The sequence below is a fragment of the Vidua macroura genome, chromosome 6 (genome assembly GCF_024509145.1).
Source record: "Vidua macroura isolate BioBank_ID:100142 chromosome 6, ASM2450914v1, whole genome shotgun sequence".
Taxonomy (NCBI): domain Eukaryota; kingdom Metazoa; phylum Chordata; class Aves; order Passeriformes; family Viduidae; genus Vidua; species Vidua macroura.
Window position 1 is genome coordinate 25,123,335 of NC_071576.1, and position 19,052 is coordinate 25,142,386.

A 19,052-nucleotide genomic window follows, 5' to 3' on the forward strand; every position below is an offset into this window, starting at 1 on the left:
TTTAGAGTAGGTGTATGCACAGTCTGGTCCAGACAAAACAAATTACTTGTTGAGCATCAAAGAAGAGAGAGGATATTGAAGCCACCTGTCCTTTGGCCAGTCCAACACTGAAGAAAATCCTTTTTCTTTAATAGAAATACAACCCTATTCTTCAGTCTGATACCATTTAAAGTTAACAGAGAAGAGCAGACTCAGCTTCTTTTTCCCTTTCTTCTTCTTTTTGCACCTTTTTGCTTTTTTTTTTTTTTTGAGTCTGCTACTGACAACTGGTGTAGGCCTTCAGATAAGACAAAGGTAGCATTTCAGGAGGTTTTGTAAAATAAAGAAGTGAACAATTGCAATTAAATTTCTCTGAAGACTATGCACGTGTTTTGCTTTCATTTAATGTGCAATTGTGTTCTAAAAGTGCTATGGCAAATTGTTGCTTTTTTATATAGAATAGCTTCTTGTACATGCTCAGAGTGGTATTTGTATGTTATGTGTTAAACAGTGCAGTCCTTTGAATAACATCAAGGTGATTGTTTGACAAGTTCCACCTACCTAAAACTGTGGAAACCAACTGAGAGCAAGGGTGAAGACAATTGTCAATAACTGGTGATGCATTAGGAAATAAAAAAGATATTCCAGTTTGAATTTTCAGAAATAATACTTACTGGAAGGAATCTCACATTTAATAATCTGAATGTATTTGATCAGTATACATAAAGCCTCTCTACATGATGTGAACATTTGGTATCAGATGATATTGTTTGTCAGAAGAAGTGTTTTGGTTCTTCAATCAGATCATTCCAGAGTGTTCAAGGAATTCCTTAATCTGGTTATATGATTACATCTGAGGATGAAGCATGGATTTTGAGGAACCCATTTGGCCATTCTGCGCCAGATCAAGAACCATTTTGTTGTTTGCAGGGGAGCAAGGGTGTTATTTTTACAAAGATGTCCTGGTTTCATGGAAAATGAGCATTTATCTTAGTTAGTCTGGGAGCTGTGGAGAATGCAGTAACTATTCTCCTTTAAAAGCTTTTTGTTTGTAGTAGGCAATTTGGAATTTGGCAAGAATGATAAGGTTAACTTCTCAGATATGTAACTTTTAAACAGATCTCCATTCATATACTTTAGAAGTTCTTACAGAATTCAGTAATTTTCTTCCTATCAGTGATGGCAATCTTGAACATATTTTAATAAATCAGGTTGAACCATTCTGCATTCTTGAGATAATATCAACACAATTTTAGCTTCCAGTAGGAAACAGATATTCATATATAGCACAAACCAGTGCTGTCAACTAATACACTGAAAATTTAAAAGAACTGTTGTGTAATTTGGTAATTTTACTAATTTTTCTTCACCTTTTTTAGTGGGTTTGTCTTTTTAAATATATACATTTAATATAGCTGTATGGCTATAGAATATTAATTAAGAACGTTCAAACTGATGGCATTTTATTCCTGATTTTCCAGCTAAGACATTTAGGAAATGATGAAGTACACATTGTCTGGTCTGAACATACTCGAGATTATAGAAGAGGAATAATTCCAACAGAATTTGGTGATGTTCTTATAGTTATCTATCCCATGAAAAACCATATGTTCAGTATCCAGATCATGAAAAAGCCTGAGGTAAGGATTTGTTTTCTTTTGTGTTTCCTTCGTGTGTTTAACATGAGTTTTGTTTAGAATCTGAGGTTTGGGTATAATAGATTGATCCAACAAGGTGATGTCTTAAGCATGGACAGTTGCAGTGGTGGTAGGAGGGAAGAGCTCAGTGAGTACAGTGCATAGTAAAATAAGTAACTTGAAATTGCAAAGGCCTGATGCTGTAAAGTATATCTGCTAACAGCATAATCTAGAAACAAAGCTAGAATATTCTGCATTAGTAATTTAAATATTACAGTAAACTTGTTGAACTTTTTAATCCAATTTGATACATAACCAAGGTTGTTAGAATAATGGCCTCTTCCAACTTCTCCATCCATGTCATATTCCCCTTTTTCCTCTGAAACCTATTTTTTACTTTCTTCTTATCTCCACACAAGAATTTGGAGATGAATTCAGTAAAGCAAGATGACCCAGCCCTTAGGCATAGAACACACATTCTTTCTAACGACTGTTCCTCAAATGTCAGTGCTGGCCCTGTTCTTAAAGCCATGGTTTAGGGTTGTGAACACAAAACTGACTGAGTAAAAGTGGTCATGAGTTTTTGTACTACCTAACTTCTGTGTGTGATGCCACTTGCCATGAATTTCTATACTTTATTAAAATTATTATTACAAGCAGTCATATTAGTAAAAGAGGTATGGCAGAAATAGGATCTCCTCATTATGATGATTGCCTCTATCTATTGATAGGAATGAAACAATAATCAGTCTTGTTATTGTTGGATTACTTACATTTTTAACTAATAAGTATATTCTTTTACTAATTTAAATACAAATAGTTGTATTATTGGGAGCATGCAGGTTAAGAAGGAAAGCAAAAACTGCTGAAAACAGGGATTGTTGTTAGTCCAAAAAGAAGTCCTTGTGCATGAAAAAGTGCCTTCCATCACATTTCAGTATTCTCAAAACTACAGTAAATGACTAATGGCAAAGATAACACAGGGATATAAAATTATTTTGCAGCATTTGTTTCCTTCTATCAGGAAGAATATTTAGTGTACACTCTGCTCCCTTTGCTGAGCTGATGCACAAATTTTGCTGCTTTTCTCCTGCTTTATGTCAGCAGCTTCAGAACTTTATTCGCATGTACAGGAAATGAAGATAGTACTGAATGTTTGTTTTTTTTTGTTTTGTTTTAGTTGCAAAATGATGATGGATTAGAGAGATATGTAATGCCAAAACATAAGATCTATCTGTTCTGTTCACCTTTTGGGGGCTAGCTATACTAAATATTGAGGTTTTCTACTGATCTCACAAATAAGGTTTTACAATCAGGCTCCAAAGAGGCAAAACTTTCACCACAGATTTCTTCTGTAAAGGGCTTACAGTGTTTTGGTTCAGATAATGTAAAAAGGAAGAAGAACAGAAGAAAAAAAAAAAACCAGAAGGTGAAGGTCAATACACCAGTAACTGTATGACACTTTCACACTGGGTTGGTCCTTATAGACATGTTAATAACTACAGCCATGATAAAAAATACATTATAATTTGAGTAATTATTTCTTTTGCTTATTACCATCTATAATATTATCATCTAGCCTATCAACCTCATAAGCATTATATGCATGACTTCCTAGGATTTTTACAGCAAATGTTGGAAACAGTCTTTGATGAGACATTCAAATAGTTACTTAATTTTTTTCAAATGCTGTGTTATCTGTTGCCAAGGATATCAAGCAGTTATATGGCTGTATATTTCCACAAGAGAAAAGGTCTGACTTGCAACACAATAACTGGTTTGATTATCTAGCAAAGAGGAGGGAAAAAGACATATATTTGAGTGCTCAATTGTTAATGTTGATTGCTAATTGTTATAGCTATGATCTTGTCTTGCTTTATGTTGAACTTCTTAATTTTTTATTCAGGTTCCATTTTTTGGTCCACTCTTTGATGGTGCTATTGTGAATGGAAAAATTCTGCCTATTATGGTTCGCGCAACAGCTATAAATGCAAGCCGTGCGTTGAAATCATTAATCCCATTATACCAAAACTTGTATCCTTTCACTCAAATGGTTTCCAAGGCATATACATTCCCTTGCAGTTCTACAGATATGATATTCATGGCATTTTTTTCTTTTTTTCAGATTAATATAGGGAATTTTTTTTTAACGGTGATGTTGCCTTTAGGGAACTTAAAACCATAGAAGAGCATTCAGATGAAGACCAGATTTTTAAAATTAAATAAACAATAGATGAAGTGCTGAAAAATTGCTTGTTTACTAATGTTTTGTAGCACAGACTTGTCATTTTTTGTTAACAAAATTATTTTAATGACCGTTTTGTGAATAGTCTTTCTAAAATAGCAATACCATGATGTTAATAATCTTTCTTTCCTTAAGATATTAAGTATTTATCCAGTATTAGTGTGACTTAGTTTTATTTTCTAGTTCCAATAATGCTGCTTTTCTTCAAGGTGAGAAGTTTATGAAATTTCCGTCACACAGATTTTGTTACTCAGCTCAGAACACAAAGTTGATCTCAAAATCATGTTAGTATCTTTGTAAATGTGTCAGAAAAGGCTGCATCTTTTCTGGTTTTGTTGTTGGAACTGAAATTGTATGTTTTGGAGGAGCTGCTCTTGGAAGAATAGATATCAACCATAAATTAAAAAACATAAGGTAAGTCAGTCACTTATACCCCTTTTCCGTACTTTAGATTGCGTTCTGTTAGTTAGATCAACAAGTTAAAATCATCATGTTAGTTAAATCATCAACAAATTTCTGAATTTCATAAACTGAAAGATAAGTTTAAATTTTGATCCAAAAGAATTCTGTTTTTAATTTCTAACCAAGCTGTAAATACTAGTTCTTGTCATGTGATAGGCTGTTGCTAAAACACTATTTTTTCTGTGACTGACTGTTAATACTTGCAGAGTTTTGGATTAGATATGATGAAATGGATTTAGGGATGAATGATGGATGTGTTTTATGTGATCACATTAAGTGATGTTTGTGCCATTTCTGTAGATGACACATGTTGATTCATTGTATTTTCATGTTTGGAAAGGTCCGATCTTTCTGTCATTACTCAAGTAGTTTAGTCAAAGAATTTAAAATGTATTATCATTATCATCATCAACCATCAAAAGTGATGGTTTAGAGCATTATATTGATGTATAGCGATGAGCAATTGGAAAACAATTTACTTTGAAATCATAAACTTCCAGTACCAAAAAAAACCCACAGACTTGTATGTTTAAACTTTACAGAATATGAAAAGGTTTATTACATTCCTTGGACATAGCTTACCAGCTCAATGTCTAGGAATTGGCCAGTTCCATGGAGTTGTGCACTGCATTTTTAATTCAGTTTTCCAAATTGTACTTTTTAGTATGCATCAGAGCACAGCATGTCATTTATGACATAATGTGGACTCCATTAAAATGCTGATAATATGTCTCCTGGAATGGTTAGCATAATAAGTGGGAAGCATTATGTGTATTTGATTTTAGATAGCATTGGTTGGTAGGTTTCATGTCATCACTTGGTAAGCTTAAAAAGTACCAGTTGACTGGACACTGATATTAAAGGGTGCCTTTCTTAAGTTGTCAGTTGTTGCCACAATCAGTAGAATTCTTTTTCCGTCTGGTTTGGAGTGTCTTATATTTACTGTTCAGCATAGTAATCTAAAAATTAAAATGGGGTTGTGGGAAGTTCTTTAAAACCTGTTTGCTTGGTGTGAAATTAAAAAAAAGCTCTACATACTTTCCTAGCTTGAATTAGGCTCTGATGGAATCAGTTGTGTCAGTAGAGAACAGCAAAAAATGCTAAACTTCAAAGTCTGGTGTAAGTCTCAGTGGTATAAAAACCTCCTGATTAAAAATGTCATGGACATGCTCTTGGTGTTCAACCCATGGCCAGACTTGAGGTCAAGAAGGAATTTCCCTCACACAAGAATAGCTAAGAGTGGTGGATGTTTCCTGTAACATGGACATGGTCTGTTATCTAGGAACATTTGAAAGTTGAATCTAATTATGTTCCTGTGACAGCAGGGAGTTGAAGACGTCAAGGACTGTATTGTCTCCTGCTTTTTTTCCTCTGGGATATTTTAGCTATGGCTGCAGCAGTTCACTTTTGGCTTTTAAGTTTGTAATAGAGTAAAGGATGTGAGGAACAGGCACATTTTATGGTCTGTGGTTAAGTAGCTTTTCTGGAGACACTACCGGAATTAATGTCTCTTGTGGAAGACAGACAGGATTCACTAATCTGGCCTTTCCTTCTGTTGGAATATTTCTGCAGCAAAGAAAAAGAGGGCTCAGAGTGGTGAAAACAATACATTTGAAGAGGGAGGAAAAAGGGAACAAAAGTGCTATTTTTCAGAAAGTACAGGAAATGGAAAAGTGAATCTGATGATCAAGGATTTCCACAAGTCCAGGACCATAACAGTGTCAGTGAAAGAGAATCCTGAAGTGATGTTCTTGAAACTGATCTTCATTTACTTACTTACGAATCTCTAATATACTGAGCAGTGTTAGTTTATTAGGAATTTGGATGATGGTTAATAGATATCCAGTTGAATGTGGATGCCAAGGGCACAAGAGTGCTTGAGACTTGTCAAAGAAAACAGATGTCAGGCACTACATTTCTGTATTAGCCTTTCTTTTTACAGTAGTAGACCAGCAGAAGTAGTTAATTTCAAAGCCAGCATGAGTGTATGGATGTCTCTCTGCCTGCAGGTATGTGCTTTGTTTTCTGGTAGTGTGTAATACTTGGTGGGCACTTTTTGACTTAATAGAGAGCTAACGATATATATGTAGGCCTGTGCTTATCCATTTTTGAAGAATATTTATAACATCACATTGTAGATCTTGTGGTGATGGATCACTGTAAGCTCTTAATTAAACTAAGACTCTGTTGATTTGCTTGTGTATGAGATGGGGAAAAATTGGCACTGAGTTTGGCCCTCCTACTTCTAAGGAGAGCTTATCTACCCTCTGAGACAGTGCATTTTCTAAGTGCAGACCTGACTGAAAAAATCAGCTGTCATTTGCAATCAGCAGGGATATTCAGTCCTCTTCACGTAACCTGATTGCAACCTTTTCCTTAATGCACGGGTCTGTTAATCACAGTGTGGCAATGGCAGTATGTGTGAATGCTATAATAATGGTTGCATGGATACCAGAAATTCTGGTCATCTCCCTCTTACAGTCTTCTCCATCTTGGAGTATGTGTTTCTGAGACTGACATATTCTGTCAATCACCTTCCTCTTTCTGACGTTATTTTGACATTTCTGATAGCATACTTAGATAGCAAAACACTTTAAAGATTTTATTTGGTTAATGATTTTAAAGGTTTTATCTGCTCTGTGGTTTTATTCTTTGCTCAGGATACTATATATTTCCATATTATCATGTTCTAAGATTAAAAATTTACTAAATTTATCAGCAAACATTAGTCATGCATGGCAGGTGTCCTGATTTTTTTGATTCTTGACACACTCATTGCTGCAGCTGTGTGAAGAGAATATTGCTATTTTGGGTGGAGTTTTTACAGTGGTGTGTGGAATTTGCTTTAGTTTCTCCTTCAAGGATTCTTTGGTCCCCAGTAATTTTTGGTAGCCTGGCTCTCTTGTATGAATACTCACTCAGGAAGAGGTGGCATACATACACACAGAAGCACAAAATACTCGTGGTGTCTTGCTAATGAAGCAGCAGTAACCCCCTCTCTGTCTCATAGCTGATGTATTTCTTCTCCTCATTGCAGTTGCCATTGTCTTAAGAAATGTATGCGTATCTCCTGAGTATGCTCATGCTGCACATATGTTGGGAAAACTTCTAAAACTCAAAAATGAAGGTGTAATAATGGGACTAAATGTTGAGAACAGTCGTTTTCACTATGATGTAGAATAAGAAGGACAATATTTAGGGATTGTTAAATACTCTTTACTTAGTGAATTGCATTGAAATTCTTGATATGAAGAGTTTTATTCATGGCTCATGTCTCAGACCAAGCACTTTGTCACATTCTGAATTCAGAATCAACCATGTGTGGGAAATGGATCAATACTAAGTATTTGGAACAACAGAAATTGTGGCTTCATATAAAATTTTGTTTGAACTTCCTGAATAAACAGCAGACGTCAGCCAGATGCCAAGAGGTACATCTTGACATACTAGGCACCTTCAGTGATCCAACTTTTTACAATTATTGCAACAAAGCAGGACAAATACTAGATAGAAACCTTGTAAGAGTGAAATTGCAATTGTGAAGAAAGTAAGTGCCACTTTTTTCATTGTACACAAATTCTGGAGTGTTGACAATTATTCCAAACTTCAGATAGTGCGATTCAGAAACTCTGTCTTACATAGTATTCCCCTGTTGTAGACGCTACCTAAGACACACAGTAAAAAGCTAAATCCTCTTTAGCATCTTTTAAATCTGAAATTTATAGATATTTTAGAATACCTGGAATATGCATGACTGTTTTATCCTTAATCATCATAGCATAATTTTCACTTCTTTCTAATAATCTGCAAAGTTTTGATTTTTTTTTTTTGTCACATGTAACCAATTCATTTAAATAGTAAAAAACAATCCTGCTTTAATTATTCCATCTAAAAATGTTATAGAGTAAATCTTAATTGGAATGATTGGATTGGATTGGACATCCTCCTAACTTTCTTGATATTGTATGACTAATCAGTTGGTACTTCATGTATTGTAGCTAATCTTTTGATAGTTGTCTTCTAGAGAAAGGGAAAGAATTAACCCCGTATGGTGTCTGAAAAGGCAGTAACTTATTTATGAATAAAGTAATGTCTATGAGTGGTTTGTTAAAAGTTTGCCCTGTAATAGAAGCTGATCACTCAGAAAAAGCTTTTTTTCTTGAGGTGATACTCAACTGCCCCAAGAAAGGGTTTTATTAGAGCTGGTAGTGTTGCTGTTTGTTGTTCCTGCTTGACCATCTCCTGCCTGAAGTTAGAATGGCAGGCCCTGGAAAAGTGAAGTGTTCTTTATTACTGGCATACAGTGAGCAAAGGGTATTCTTCAGACTTCTGGCTACATTTGTTTCATTTTTAATTAAGAATATTTGTTGTATTTGATTTTTCAAACTGTAACTTGTAAAGATTTTGAAGATTTCTCACTTGTACAGAAACTTAGAAGTTAAAACTGGATAGCACTGATTTTGGCAGTGCCAGTTTCCCTTTCTCCAGGAAGTTTTCTATCTTAAAGCTGCATGAGCTCCAAGGAAAAAAGTGAATAGAGTGGCACTGCATCAGTGACAACTGTGTATCAAATGGAAGAGGCATAAGGGTTGCTCACTCTCATAGTATTGGTGTAGTGAAAGGAATAATGCATGAAATTAAGATTGCTCTTCTCATCTTTTCTGGTTTAGAATTTTTTTTTTATCTGGCATATGCCAAGAGTCTGGAAAGTTTGCTGTATTTCTGGCAAAACGTTTTTGATACAGGACATTTAATAAGATTTTAACATACCTCTTACTCTTTTTTTTTTCCTGTCATCACAGGTGAGAAACTACCAACATTAAAAATAATGCTTGGTACTCTTTTTTTTAAACTACTTTATATATTTTATACAAATAATTACAGATTTCAGAATTTCAGTGCATATTTATTCCATTCCTGATGACTACTGTTGTAGCCTTGTTTGATATGATTTCAAATAAGAGACATGGATGAGTTTGTCATATGACCCCTGCTGTTTTTTCCAGAAGAAAATGCAGTTATTTCTGAAATCTATTTTACTGTTTAGCAGTGGAAATTGTTTTCCTAGTTCAAGCAAGACTCATAAGATACAGAATGTGATGTTCGGACTTTCCTGTACTTTGAATTGCTCTTGGTGTTCTCCCAGATCCTAGTTCTGCTGACAACTTATTTGCTATTTTAATAATTATAAATGTGACTGATTAATTAAATGCCTGCATACAATGACATAACATGAAAAACTGAAGATTTCCAAGATGTGTAGAAGTATATGATCGTTTTAATGAACTCTTCAGGTATTTTGGTTTTAAGGAATCATGTAGCAGTTTTTCTGCACATTATAAGAAACCTAAATATAAAAGTATTAGATCTCTATATATATCTATATAGAATTCTGTCTCTGTGTGTGTGTCTCACTGTAGGTATGCAATGACTGTAATAGCTATATCTTTACCTTTACTCTACTTTTCCTCTGAAGTAATATGTCAAATTAATGTATTTTCCTGTGATTTCACAAGTATTTCTGAACAAAAAGAGGCTGTTGTAAGGAAAATTGCTGAGAAAATACCAGAAAGATGTAATACCAGATTACTTGTATGGCCATGAATGGCTAAAGTGCTCAGAATGACAGACCACTAATGCCAAAAAACCCAAAATGCCCAGTACTTAAATAACTGCTGCATTTAAGAATGTTCATGTTCAAGATTAATGTTTTAATATGTTATACAGAAAATTAGTACAGTTTCAAATATCTTATGTAAAGGAATTGGCACAGTGGCAATGCAGTGTAATAGAATAATCTAAAATAACTTCTGTATGAATAACATCATGTAACATCATGTTGAAGTTTGCCCAATTAAAAAAAAAAAAGGCTAAATGAAAAAAGAGCTAAGATTCCAAAGCATAAATTGTGCTATTTATGTTCGTTAAGTATGGTTTGAAATCCTGTCTTAGGGACATCTTGCCTAACTATATATCTCATGCTGCTCAGTAAATGAGAAGAGTATTGATTGGCATATGCTGCTTAAATCGATCACCTTGACAGCCAGAATTACAGTAATCTGTCAGTATTAATGACTATCTTTCAAGCCTTGGTACCTCTCCTTTGCTTGTCTCATCATGCCTCAGTTCTGTTTGAAGTGCATTTTCTTGAAACCTCTGGTTTTGTCAGGATAGGTACTTTTGTAGGGTTTTTTGTCCCCTGAGTCCAATTTATTGGCTTGATCATGCAATTAGGGTTAAAATGCAACACCAGGGAGCAAAAGCAGGCAGTGTTCTGGGTAACAATTGGATCTCAGAGGTAGTGCAAGCCTGTTCTCAGCCATCATTTATTAGTTACCTGTTGAAAGAATAGGATTGTTTTGCAATGAATAATTCCAAAGCATCACTTAAATGCCTTAGATTTTAGCCACTAGAGACAGCTGATTGAGCCAACATTTGTGATAGGCTTTTAAACTCTTGCCTTCGTGTTTGTCATATAGACACTTCAAATAACTTCTAGTGAAATACTTGCAGATGTGTGTAGCAAGCTGCTGTGTCTGCTACATTTTCATCTAGTGAATATAATTTCACAAAATTTCACTCGGTTTTCATGTATTTTTAATGTGAGGAGTAAGTTGAAGTGTGACATTGTATTGTTGACTACAACTCCTTGAGTGTGATCATCCAGACAATTCCTGATCCACCGAGTGGTCCATCCATCAAATCCATGTCTCTCAAATTTAGGATGAAGGGTGTCAGTGTCAGGTGCTTTGCACAGATCCAGGTAGATGACATCAGTTACTCTTGGCTCATGTACCAGTGCTGTAACACTGTTGTAGAAGGCCAGCAAATTTGTGCATGATTTGTCCTTAGGACAGCCACGTTGGCTGTCTCATATCACCACCTTATTTCCCAGTGTGTCTTAGTATAGTTCCCAGAAAGATCTGCTCCATGATCTTTGCAGGCATTAAAGTGAAACTGCCTGGCCTGAAGCATGTTAAAGGGGTACAGTTTAAGCACAAGTATTTAATAGTGCCGTTGTTATCACAAGATATCTACACCATATATCAGTCAGCAGTACAGCTTTATTTATTAGCTACTTTTCCGTAATGAAATACATGAGACTCTCTTGAAAGTGGTAAAAACACAAAATATAAAGTTAGCAAAACTGATTGACTGTAGTAATGTTGTTTTCTGCTATTAATTGCACTTAAAAAGACCTGAGTGCTCTGTTGATGTTGTAGACACTTATGGGGGAGACTCAAATCATTTTGTACTGTTTGGAAAAATATATTCTAGATTCTTTTACTTCTACGTTCTTTCATAAATATAATTTACTTATCTGAAGGAGAAATATTGGTTCTACTGATTTCTCAAAAATATGGGTAGGCTTATGCTGGTGGCATTCTGTTTTAGGATAGAAGGAGGGTAGTGAGCTATCCTGAAAAGCAGTGATCTGCTTTATCAGCCTCTTTATCAGCCTCTAGAACTTCTGAGTCTGGATATGTCAGTACAGATCCCCTGAGGGAAGGGAATTTTTCTTGTTACAACATATTTTTAAGGGAGGAAATTTTTGCATGTTGTTAGCTGAAAGTTAGTAGTGGAATCACTCTTTCATTATAAAATGTTTTTTTAAAGTCTATAAATCCCTTTTTAAAAAATAAATTTTGCAGGGAGAAGGCTACAAATCCTTAAACTGGAATGAAAAAGATAAACTAATCCAATGTTACGCAGAGTTGATTGCCTTGTGTGTAACACAAAGTGACAGGTTTTTTGTTAATACCTACTTAACCTTATTAATTAATTAAACATTTTGGGTAACAAAAGCCCTTTGTTAAAATGTTAAGACTCTTGCCCCCTTAAGGTGTTAAAATTCATACAGATTTCTTTGATAGCTCTCAGAAGTCTGTGAATAAAAGCATAGAAGATAAAACAATTTTTCCTGACATTCCTAAGATGTAAAGAAATAAGTTTAAACTATTTAAGCCCTGGTTTTACATTGCAAAAAACAGCATTGTGTATTGGTTTAATCCTTTTCTTTTCATAAATTCATAACAGATAAGGGATGTGCAAACAACTTGCAAGGCTTGTATTTTAAAACACTAAAAGCCATGTATATATAAAAATAAGTAAGTGGCATTCCATATGGTTGATTCTGATATTTAAATTGGTGGGAAGTGTGGGAGATTATTTATAACAACCAAAACTGGCAAAACGTAACGGTTTTGAGATAAGAGTGATGTTTTGGGGTGAGTTGAATAAGATATTGGCAAACTGTTTCTGCATCATTCTGCATATGGTAATCAAAACAGTTGGGGCATGCTTTCCTGTGCCAACAGAGGGATTAGAAGATCATAGGTACAAAAAAAAAAAAATAGATTAATAGAAACTAGCACATTGGTTGGCTTCATCCTCCTACAGGTCTGTATTTCAGTTACTGAAAAAGGGCTCGTATATAACATCTAGCGGTATGTGGAAATATCTAGCCGGAGATGGAATGCACTTCATGTAAAAATATTTACCAGTGTCAACATTATAACAAAAAATATTATCGTTTATTCTGTATTTGCCATGTAGTAGAAAAATGGAATAAGCTAACATAAAGCAAGGATTAAAAGTTAGTGTTACAGTAATTGGAGTTACCATATGGCAATCCGAAGGACGTGAGTCCTAATCATAGCCTGGCCAATCAAATTAATCTCAATATACTTTTCTAGACATCGAGAAAATAGTTTAATTGCCGATTAGCTGCAGCTGAATAAATCCATGGGTCACAAATACATCTATCTCCTTCTGAATGCTTCTCCTCCCAAACACAGAAGAATGCATGCTATTAGAAAATCGTTTAATTTCAGCTTGCTAAACCATAGTTACCATCCATCTGTTCATGCCAATTGTGGAAAAAGGTCAGTTTTCAGCAAAGCCATGCACTTCACAGAAGGTATGTGAAGTGAAATTTCACAGGGGACATGATGGATCCTGATTCCTAGTGATAAACCTTAGGGGCCAGCAGGGTTGGCATATGGTTCAGCATGATATGAAGGCTTGGGTTCCCTGGCTTTACTTCTTTGGCGTGGAACTGATAAAACCTGGCTCTTAAGTATTGTTTCACTGGACACCAATCATGGGCAGCAGGAACTGCCCACTTAACTCTCTGTGGGAAGGAAGCCCAGGCTGTGTTCACAATAGTACCATTGTAGTGCTGCAGACTGCTCTCAACAGCTTGACGGCATTAGGGAGGAGAGCGATTAGCTACTTTGCTAATTGCTGTTCAAAATATTAATAAAAAGGGAAATAACTGAAAATTAATATTTGTTTCCTTCATTTAAATGGAAGCCTGACTTTGAGTTTTTAAAATCATTCTTAAAATTGACTTAAGCTCTCCAAAGAGGCTTATAAGTAGATTATCTGCTACTGGTAGTGCAGCAACCCAAGATAAAGAGAAAACATTCTCATCAACTATAAAATTTCTAAAAGGTAGTTGTAAAGTTCATCAAAGTACAGATTGGAGTTAATGACAGAATTTCTCATTAGAGAAGTTTCCTTTGTTACTAGTAGTGTGGTATGGAAAATGAATACATACCTGTATGTGTAGTCTTTTTACTGGAGAGTATTTAATATAATTTTTATTTGGAATTTTGCAGTTTGGAGTGATTTCTTCATGAAAATGCATTTGCTGTTTTTCTCATCAAATAATATGTCTGTATATGCAGAGAAGGTATTTAAAGTAGAAATTTAAATACTTGAATGCATGAAAACAGTGAGCTTAAGCATTCATGCTAATACCAGAGAGTAGAGAATTAGTTTTGCTTCTGTATTCTTTACACCTATCAATCTTAATTACTAGAGTTAAAACTGATGTAATGCCAGATTGTAGAATGAGGATGAATTCCTCTCCCAACATCAGGAGTTAGTTTGTGGGGTTGCAGTTCCCCTCTGGCCTATGGTTTTCCTCATTTGTTGCAGTCATCACTTCAGCCCAAACCTTAACATCTTTTGTTGGTATGTTTGGTACAACAGCTTTACTAAATTTCAGTCCCATGGCCGGTGGTCCTGCACCTCCCCTGCTGCCTCCTGCAAACCCACAGCTGCCAGGTGACCACAGGAGCAGTGCTCCATCACTCCAGAGAGAGCCTAAAGCAGTGGCAGCTGTAATGGGCTTCAAAACAATTAGCACAACATACCTTATGGATTCATTGATTCCCATCTTGGATACATTAGTAAGACAAATGCTCCCTGTAAGTTGGAGTGGGAATTCTGCCTGCATATGGGCTTCAGCCTTGTTTTCTTCACTATTTTGTTTTCACGTCCATAGCCTGTTACTAAAACATGGATGAGTGTAGTATTTTTAAATACTATCATTATTCTTCTAAAAACCCAGGCAAAGTTGTGCTGAGGTATTCGTCCTTCCCATCATGGTAGCCATTTGATCTGACTTTTTAACTTCATGCTAAAATGCAGTTCAGGGTTGGTAGAACCAACAATACACTATAAATGGTACCAAAACTGATGCTTTCTGCTATACGTTAGTATTAGTATGCTCCTGCTATATTTCAAGCAGATAATTCATTGAATGCCCATTCTTCTTCTTACTGCAGAGTAGATTATATTTAAGTCAAGATTAATGGATAGATTCTGATGTTAAACCCCAGTCTCTGAGCCTTTTGTTCCCTAGAGGCATATAGTGCATTAGTTTAAGCCAATGTGCTGCTTATCATAGATACTCTGACACTGTCTTAAATGACAGTTTACTGTACTTTGTAGCTGCTTACTCTGGTAATAAAATCACTATATTGTGTTCTTGATAATTACAATATTAAATAGAAACTTAATTGGATTACTGCACATTTAGATACAGATAGTTCTTAAGTAATTGTCCACTGTAAAATTTCTGATACTCATTTTTTCTCTCATGCAGTGTGTTCTGTCAGAGTCTAAGCTTAATATGTAGTTCAGTCACCTTAGATGAAAAAGTGCTGAAAAGGCATCTGCAGTGGGATTTTTTGGTGTAAATGAGTAACTTTTATCATACAAGTTTTCACTTGAACCTTTGTTGGTTTTTGAATCCTTCCATAAGATGTTCCTATTTGCCAAAGTCCTTAAAATAAAATAACTTCTGGGTTCTATGGAGTTGAAGAATTGAATAAGTAATCTTAATTCAGATATTTTTTCCCTTAATTTTGAAATTCCAAGAAATCTGAGCATAATTTTTGTCATTTTTGCTGCCTAAGCAGATGAACAGAATTAGTTAATTCAGTAAAGTATATTTTTTTATTACTATCTTAAAAAGAACCCAAACTTTTTAATATAATTAGTTTTTATGTAGTTTATATGCTAAAGAATATACTGAAATTAAAATTTATTTTTGGTTCAGTTCACTTGCACTTTAATTCTACATATCTTTATAAGCTTTCTGTAAAGGACCTTGGTGCAGAGTGGTTACATTTTTAGTTTCATAATTGAGTGTTTTAAGTGGTTAAGCGTAGTCCAAATTTTATCCAATTCCAGCTTGTGTTAATGGTGCTCCACTCACACTGCCTTAGCACCTGTTATGGATTTTGAGTCATCTGGCAGCCCGTGGGACTTAGATAAAGAAGTACCAGGTGTCCTGCCTGTCTCTTAATTGAGACGCAATGTAAACAATATAGACTTGGCAATATGGTTATAGAAATGGATTAAAGCCCAGCTTTGTCTGCACTGATGAATCACAGCATTTTCTTCCTAGAAGATGTTAGAAACCACTGATGAATTTAGTGAGCTGTAAGATTTTGTGGAACAGCATAAAAGTAAACAATGCATCAAGGATTTTCCTAGAAGGACAGTTTTGCAGAATGTTAAATGTGTTGAGTTTTTTAATGAAAATGTAAGCATCAAGTAGAATTTCGTGCAGTAATTTAGCAATTTTGAAACCACACACACTGTAAAAATTAAGATTCTTACATAAATTCAGATAAAGTCAATGCCTATCAATATGTAGTGTGTTGGTAAACTAGGCAGAAAACAATACCATTTACTTGGAAACACTCAATGGCTGCAACTTTACCTAGCCTACACTTACCTTGCAGGACTTTTTACCATATAACCATGGAGTATCTATAATGTAAATTATATCCTTTAACTGTAAGATAAGCAATCTTAAATAAAAAATGTCCTCCAAATGGCAAAAATGCCTGATAACATTTAATTTATCACATATTTATTTAACTGTTCAATAGTATAAAAACTTCAAAGCAATTTTCATTGTATTTATTCAAAGGATGATGCAACTATGTTTTGGAAACAAATTGCAATATTTGGAATGACGGAATTAGTTTGTATAAATTTATCTGTTATATAGTCCCTTATTTTCTTAATGAAGAAATATACCTAAGAAATTGCCTTAAAAAGCCCTTTGCAATTACAGCTTGAGTTAAAAAAGAATGTCATTAAATATGTTAGATAATACATTTTAGGCTTGCTTAAATTCTACAGTCTTGGTCTGTTACTTGTTTTTCATATACATTCTCATTTTACTAGTGAGATAGCTGCATTAATTAGTAGATTGTAACATATACATTACTTATTAAAATTATTTCTTTGGGATAATTATAGAGCCCCTTCTGTGGGTTTAAAATGTTTTCATTAAATGCAACATACTAGTTTACTTTTGAAATACATTTTTCATTTCTCTGAGGTTTATATTCTATTTCTACGAGTAAGAAAATATAGTTACATTTTCTTGCAGAAGAGCTGTCTTGAAAAAGTGGTTCAGTAGGAAAAAATCACCTTGGAAGACTATAAAAATTTTAATGTTTTCACCTGCTTAGTAATATCAGGAATAGTAATTTTTTTCTTCTTTTTCACCTAAATAACGTGGGTGAGATATGAGGAGAATGAACTGAATTCTGCCTTATGAATCACTGGTGTGCAGTTGTATGTGCAGAAGCTTCTTTCATTTACAGCATAGCTCTGTAAACAGATGCACCTAGCTAAATATTTATTTGCCATTTTCAATATTGACAGTCTTTAAGAAACACAAAAGAACCCAGACTGACTTTGAGATACCAAGGTGACTTGAGTAAACAGAAGATGCAGCTGGAAGAAAAAAACCCTCTTTATTTGTATACTGTGCAAACTAGATGTGGAAATTATTGAAATGCAATAAGTAGGGAACACCATGATACCACTTCTACAGAGTCACTTTTCAGAATATAAGAGAACTTTAACTATTCCTCTCAGTTGATACTGATCACCCACTTACATACAAAATGCTGCTACTTGCAAGGCTTCCAGCACTGGATCAATAGCAGCCCAACTTACATCCTTAACTCTAAGAGCCAACAAAGCCTACAAATTGCTGTGACTCAGTGTGAGTTCAGCTGGTTTGACAACCACTGAACAGTCTCTTCTTTTAGAGTGAGATTTCCCAGAAAAAAAATTCCGTTTCTGTGATGTGTGGGGGTTTTGTCTCATCTTCCTGTAGAAGTCAAATTCTGCTGGGACTAAGTTTTCCTTTCAGCTTAAAACCTTGATCCTAACCTGTAGTTGTTACCTTTATAGGGGAGGCCATTCTTCTTTCACACTTTGATGTAAGGAATTGAAATTGACTAGGAAAAATGTGCCAAATAAAATCAATTTTTTCATCATTTTAAGTATCTCAAGCTGTAGCAATTCATTCTGTGGGGTTTGCACACCTTTTCAGGACAGAGAACAAAAAACTTAAAATCTCCTACCAACATATGCTTTTCACTGTGCTTCACTGTTTCTTTTTTATTTTGGTCCCTAATATCCTAGGAGCATTTTTGTATGTTGACCATACTACAGATTTGGGGTTTTTTCCTATAAAAAATGATGTGTGCTTCTCAATTTGCTAAGGGGGAAAATGTAACAAACAAGAGAGTTCCTTCTTGTATGGCTTTTCTTAAAATATTGTTAATCTCTTTTATGTAAATTGTGTATATATGCAATTTAAAACCTCTTGCAAGTGTCCATTTATCCTCCAAGAAAGTATCTCTTGGCATAGGATTTTCATTTTCCAGGTAAGGATGGAGCAGCAGTTCAGTTTCTGCCTGTCTTAAATTATTTTCCAAATGCCTGGCAAACAAAGTCATACTCTCCACAATCATATCAATATATATTGACTTCTTAGACGATTTTGCTAACAGTTGGAACTGCCAGGGATGCAGCTGTACATGTATTTCTGAGAGGAGTTTGTAATTTAACCTGAAAAAAATCCATCTTGCTATTTGGAAATGCATGTTCTAGCTTTTTTCCTAAGAGGTATTTCAAGGCAATCATTAAAACCCTGTGTGTTTTTCCTAGCTCTGGAACCAAAGCATCTACATACCAATATACAGTTATATCATGGTATACTGCACATATATACAAATACACATGTATGAGGAGGGAAGATTTATGAATAAAGCTTTCATAAAAGTGTCTTACTTCGACACTGCTGAGATTTTTCTTTGTTTCATAAAATAAGATTTCTTCTTATTCACAGGAAACACACATGCTCATCTATATAGTCTAATCATTATAGGACTTCCTTGGGAGAGGAGAGTCCCTGGATAGGAATTTTCCAGTCCATGCTCAGGAAACATTTGTTATCAAATGGTTTTTGGAGCAGGCAGTAGAATTTCTTCTCCAGCCCATTTGAGAATCTAACACTTAGTTGTTCTCATAATAGGTAGATTACATAGTTGTGAAGTGCTATATCCTTAAATAAAGTCTTGGAAATCTGATTCCATGTTTAAACTTTTTTCTTTTTA

The 19,052-nt window shown here is 34.7% G+C and overlaps 1 protein-coding gene across 2 annotated transcripts in view; it reads left to right on the forward strand.

The window, feature by feature from the left end:
- Positions 1 to 19,052, forward strand: part of RALGAPA1 (Ral GTPase activating protein catalytic subunit alpha 1) — a 131,211-nt gene that overhangs the window by 94,726 nt on the left and 17,433 nt on the right. For both annotated transcript variants that reach the window (XM_053979599.1, XM_053979600.1), the window contains exons 37-38: positions 1,461 to 1,619; positions 3,523 to 3,650. In XM_053979599.1, coding sequence (XP_053835574.1) covers positions 1,461 to 1,619; positions 3,523 to 3,650 — 287 coding nt within the window. The remainder of the gene's footprint in view (positions 1 to 1,460; positions 1,620 to 3,522; positions 3,651 to 19,052) is intronic.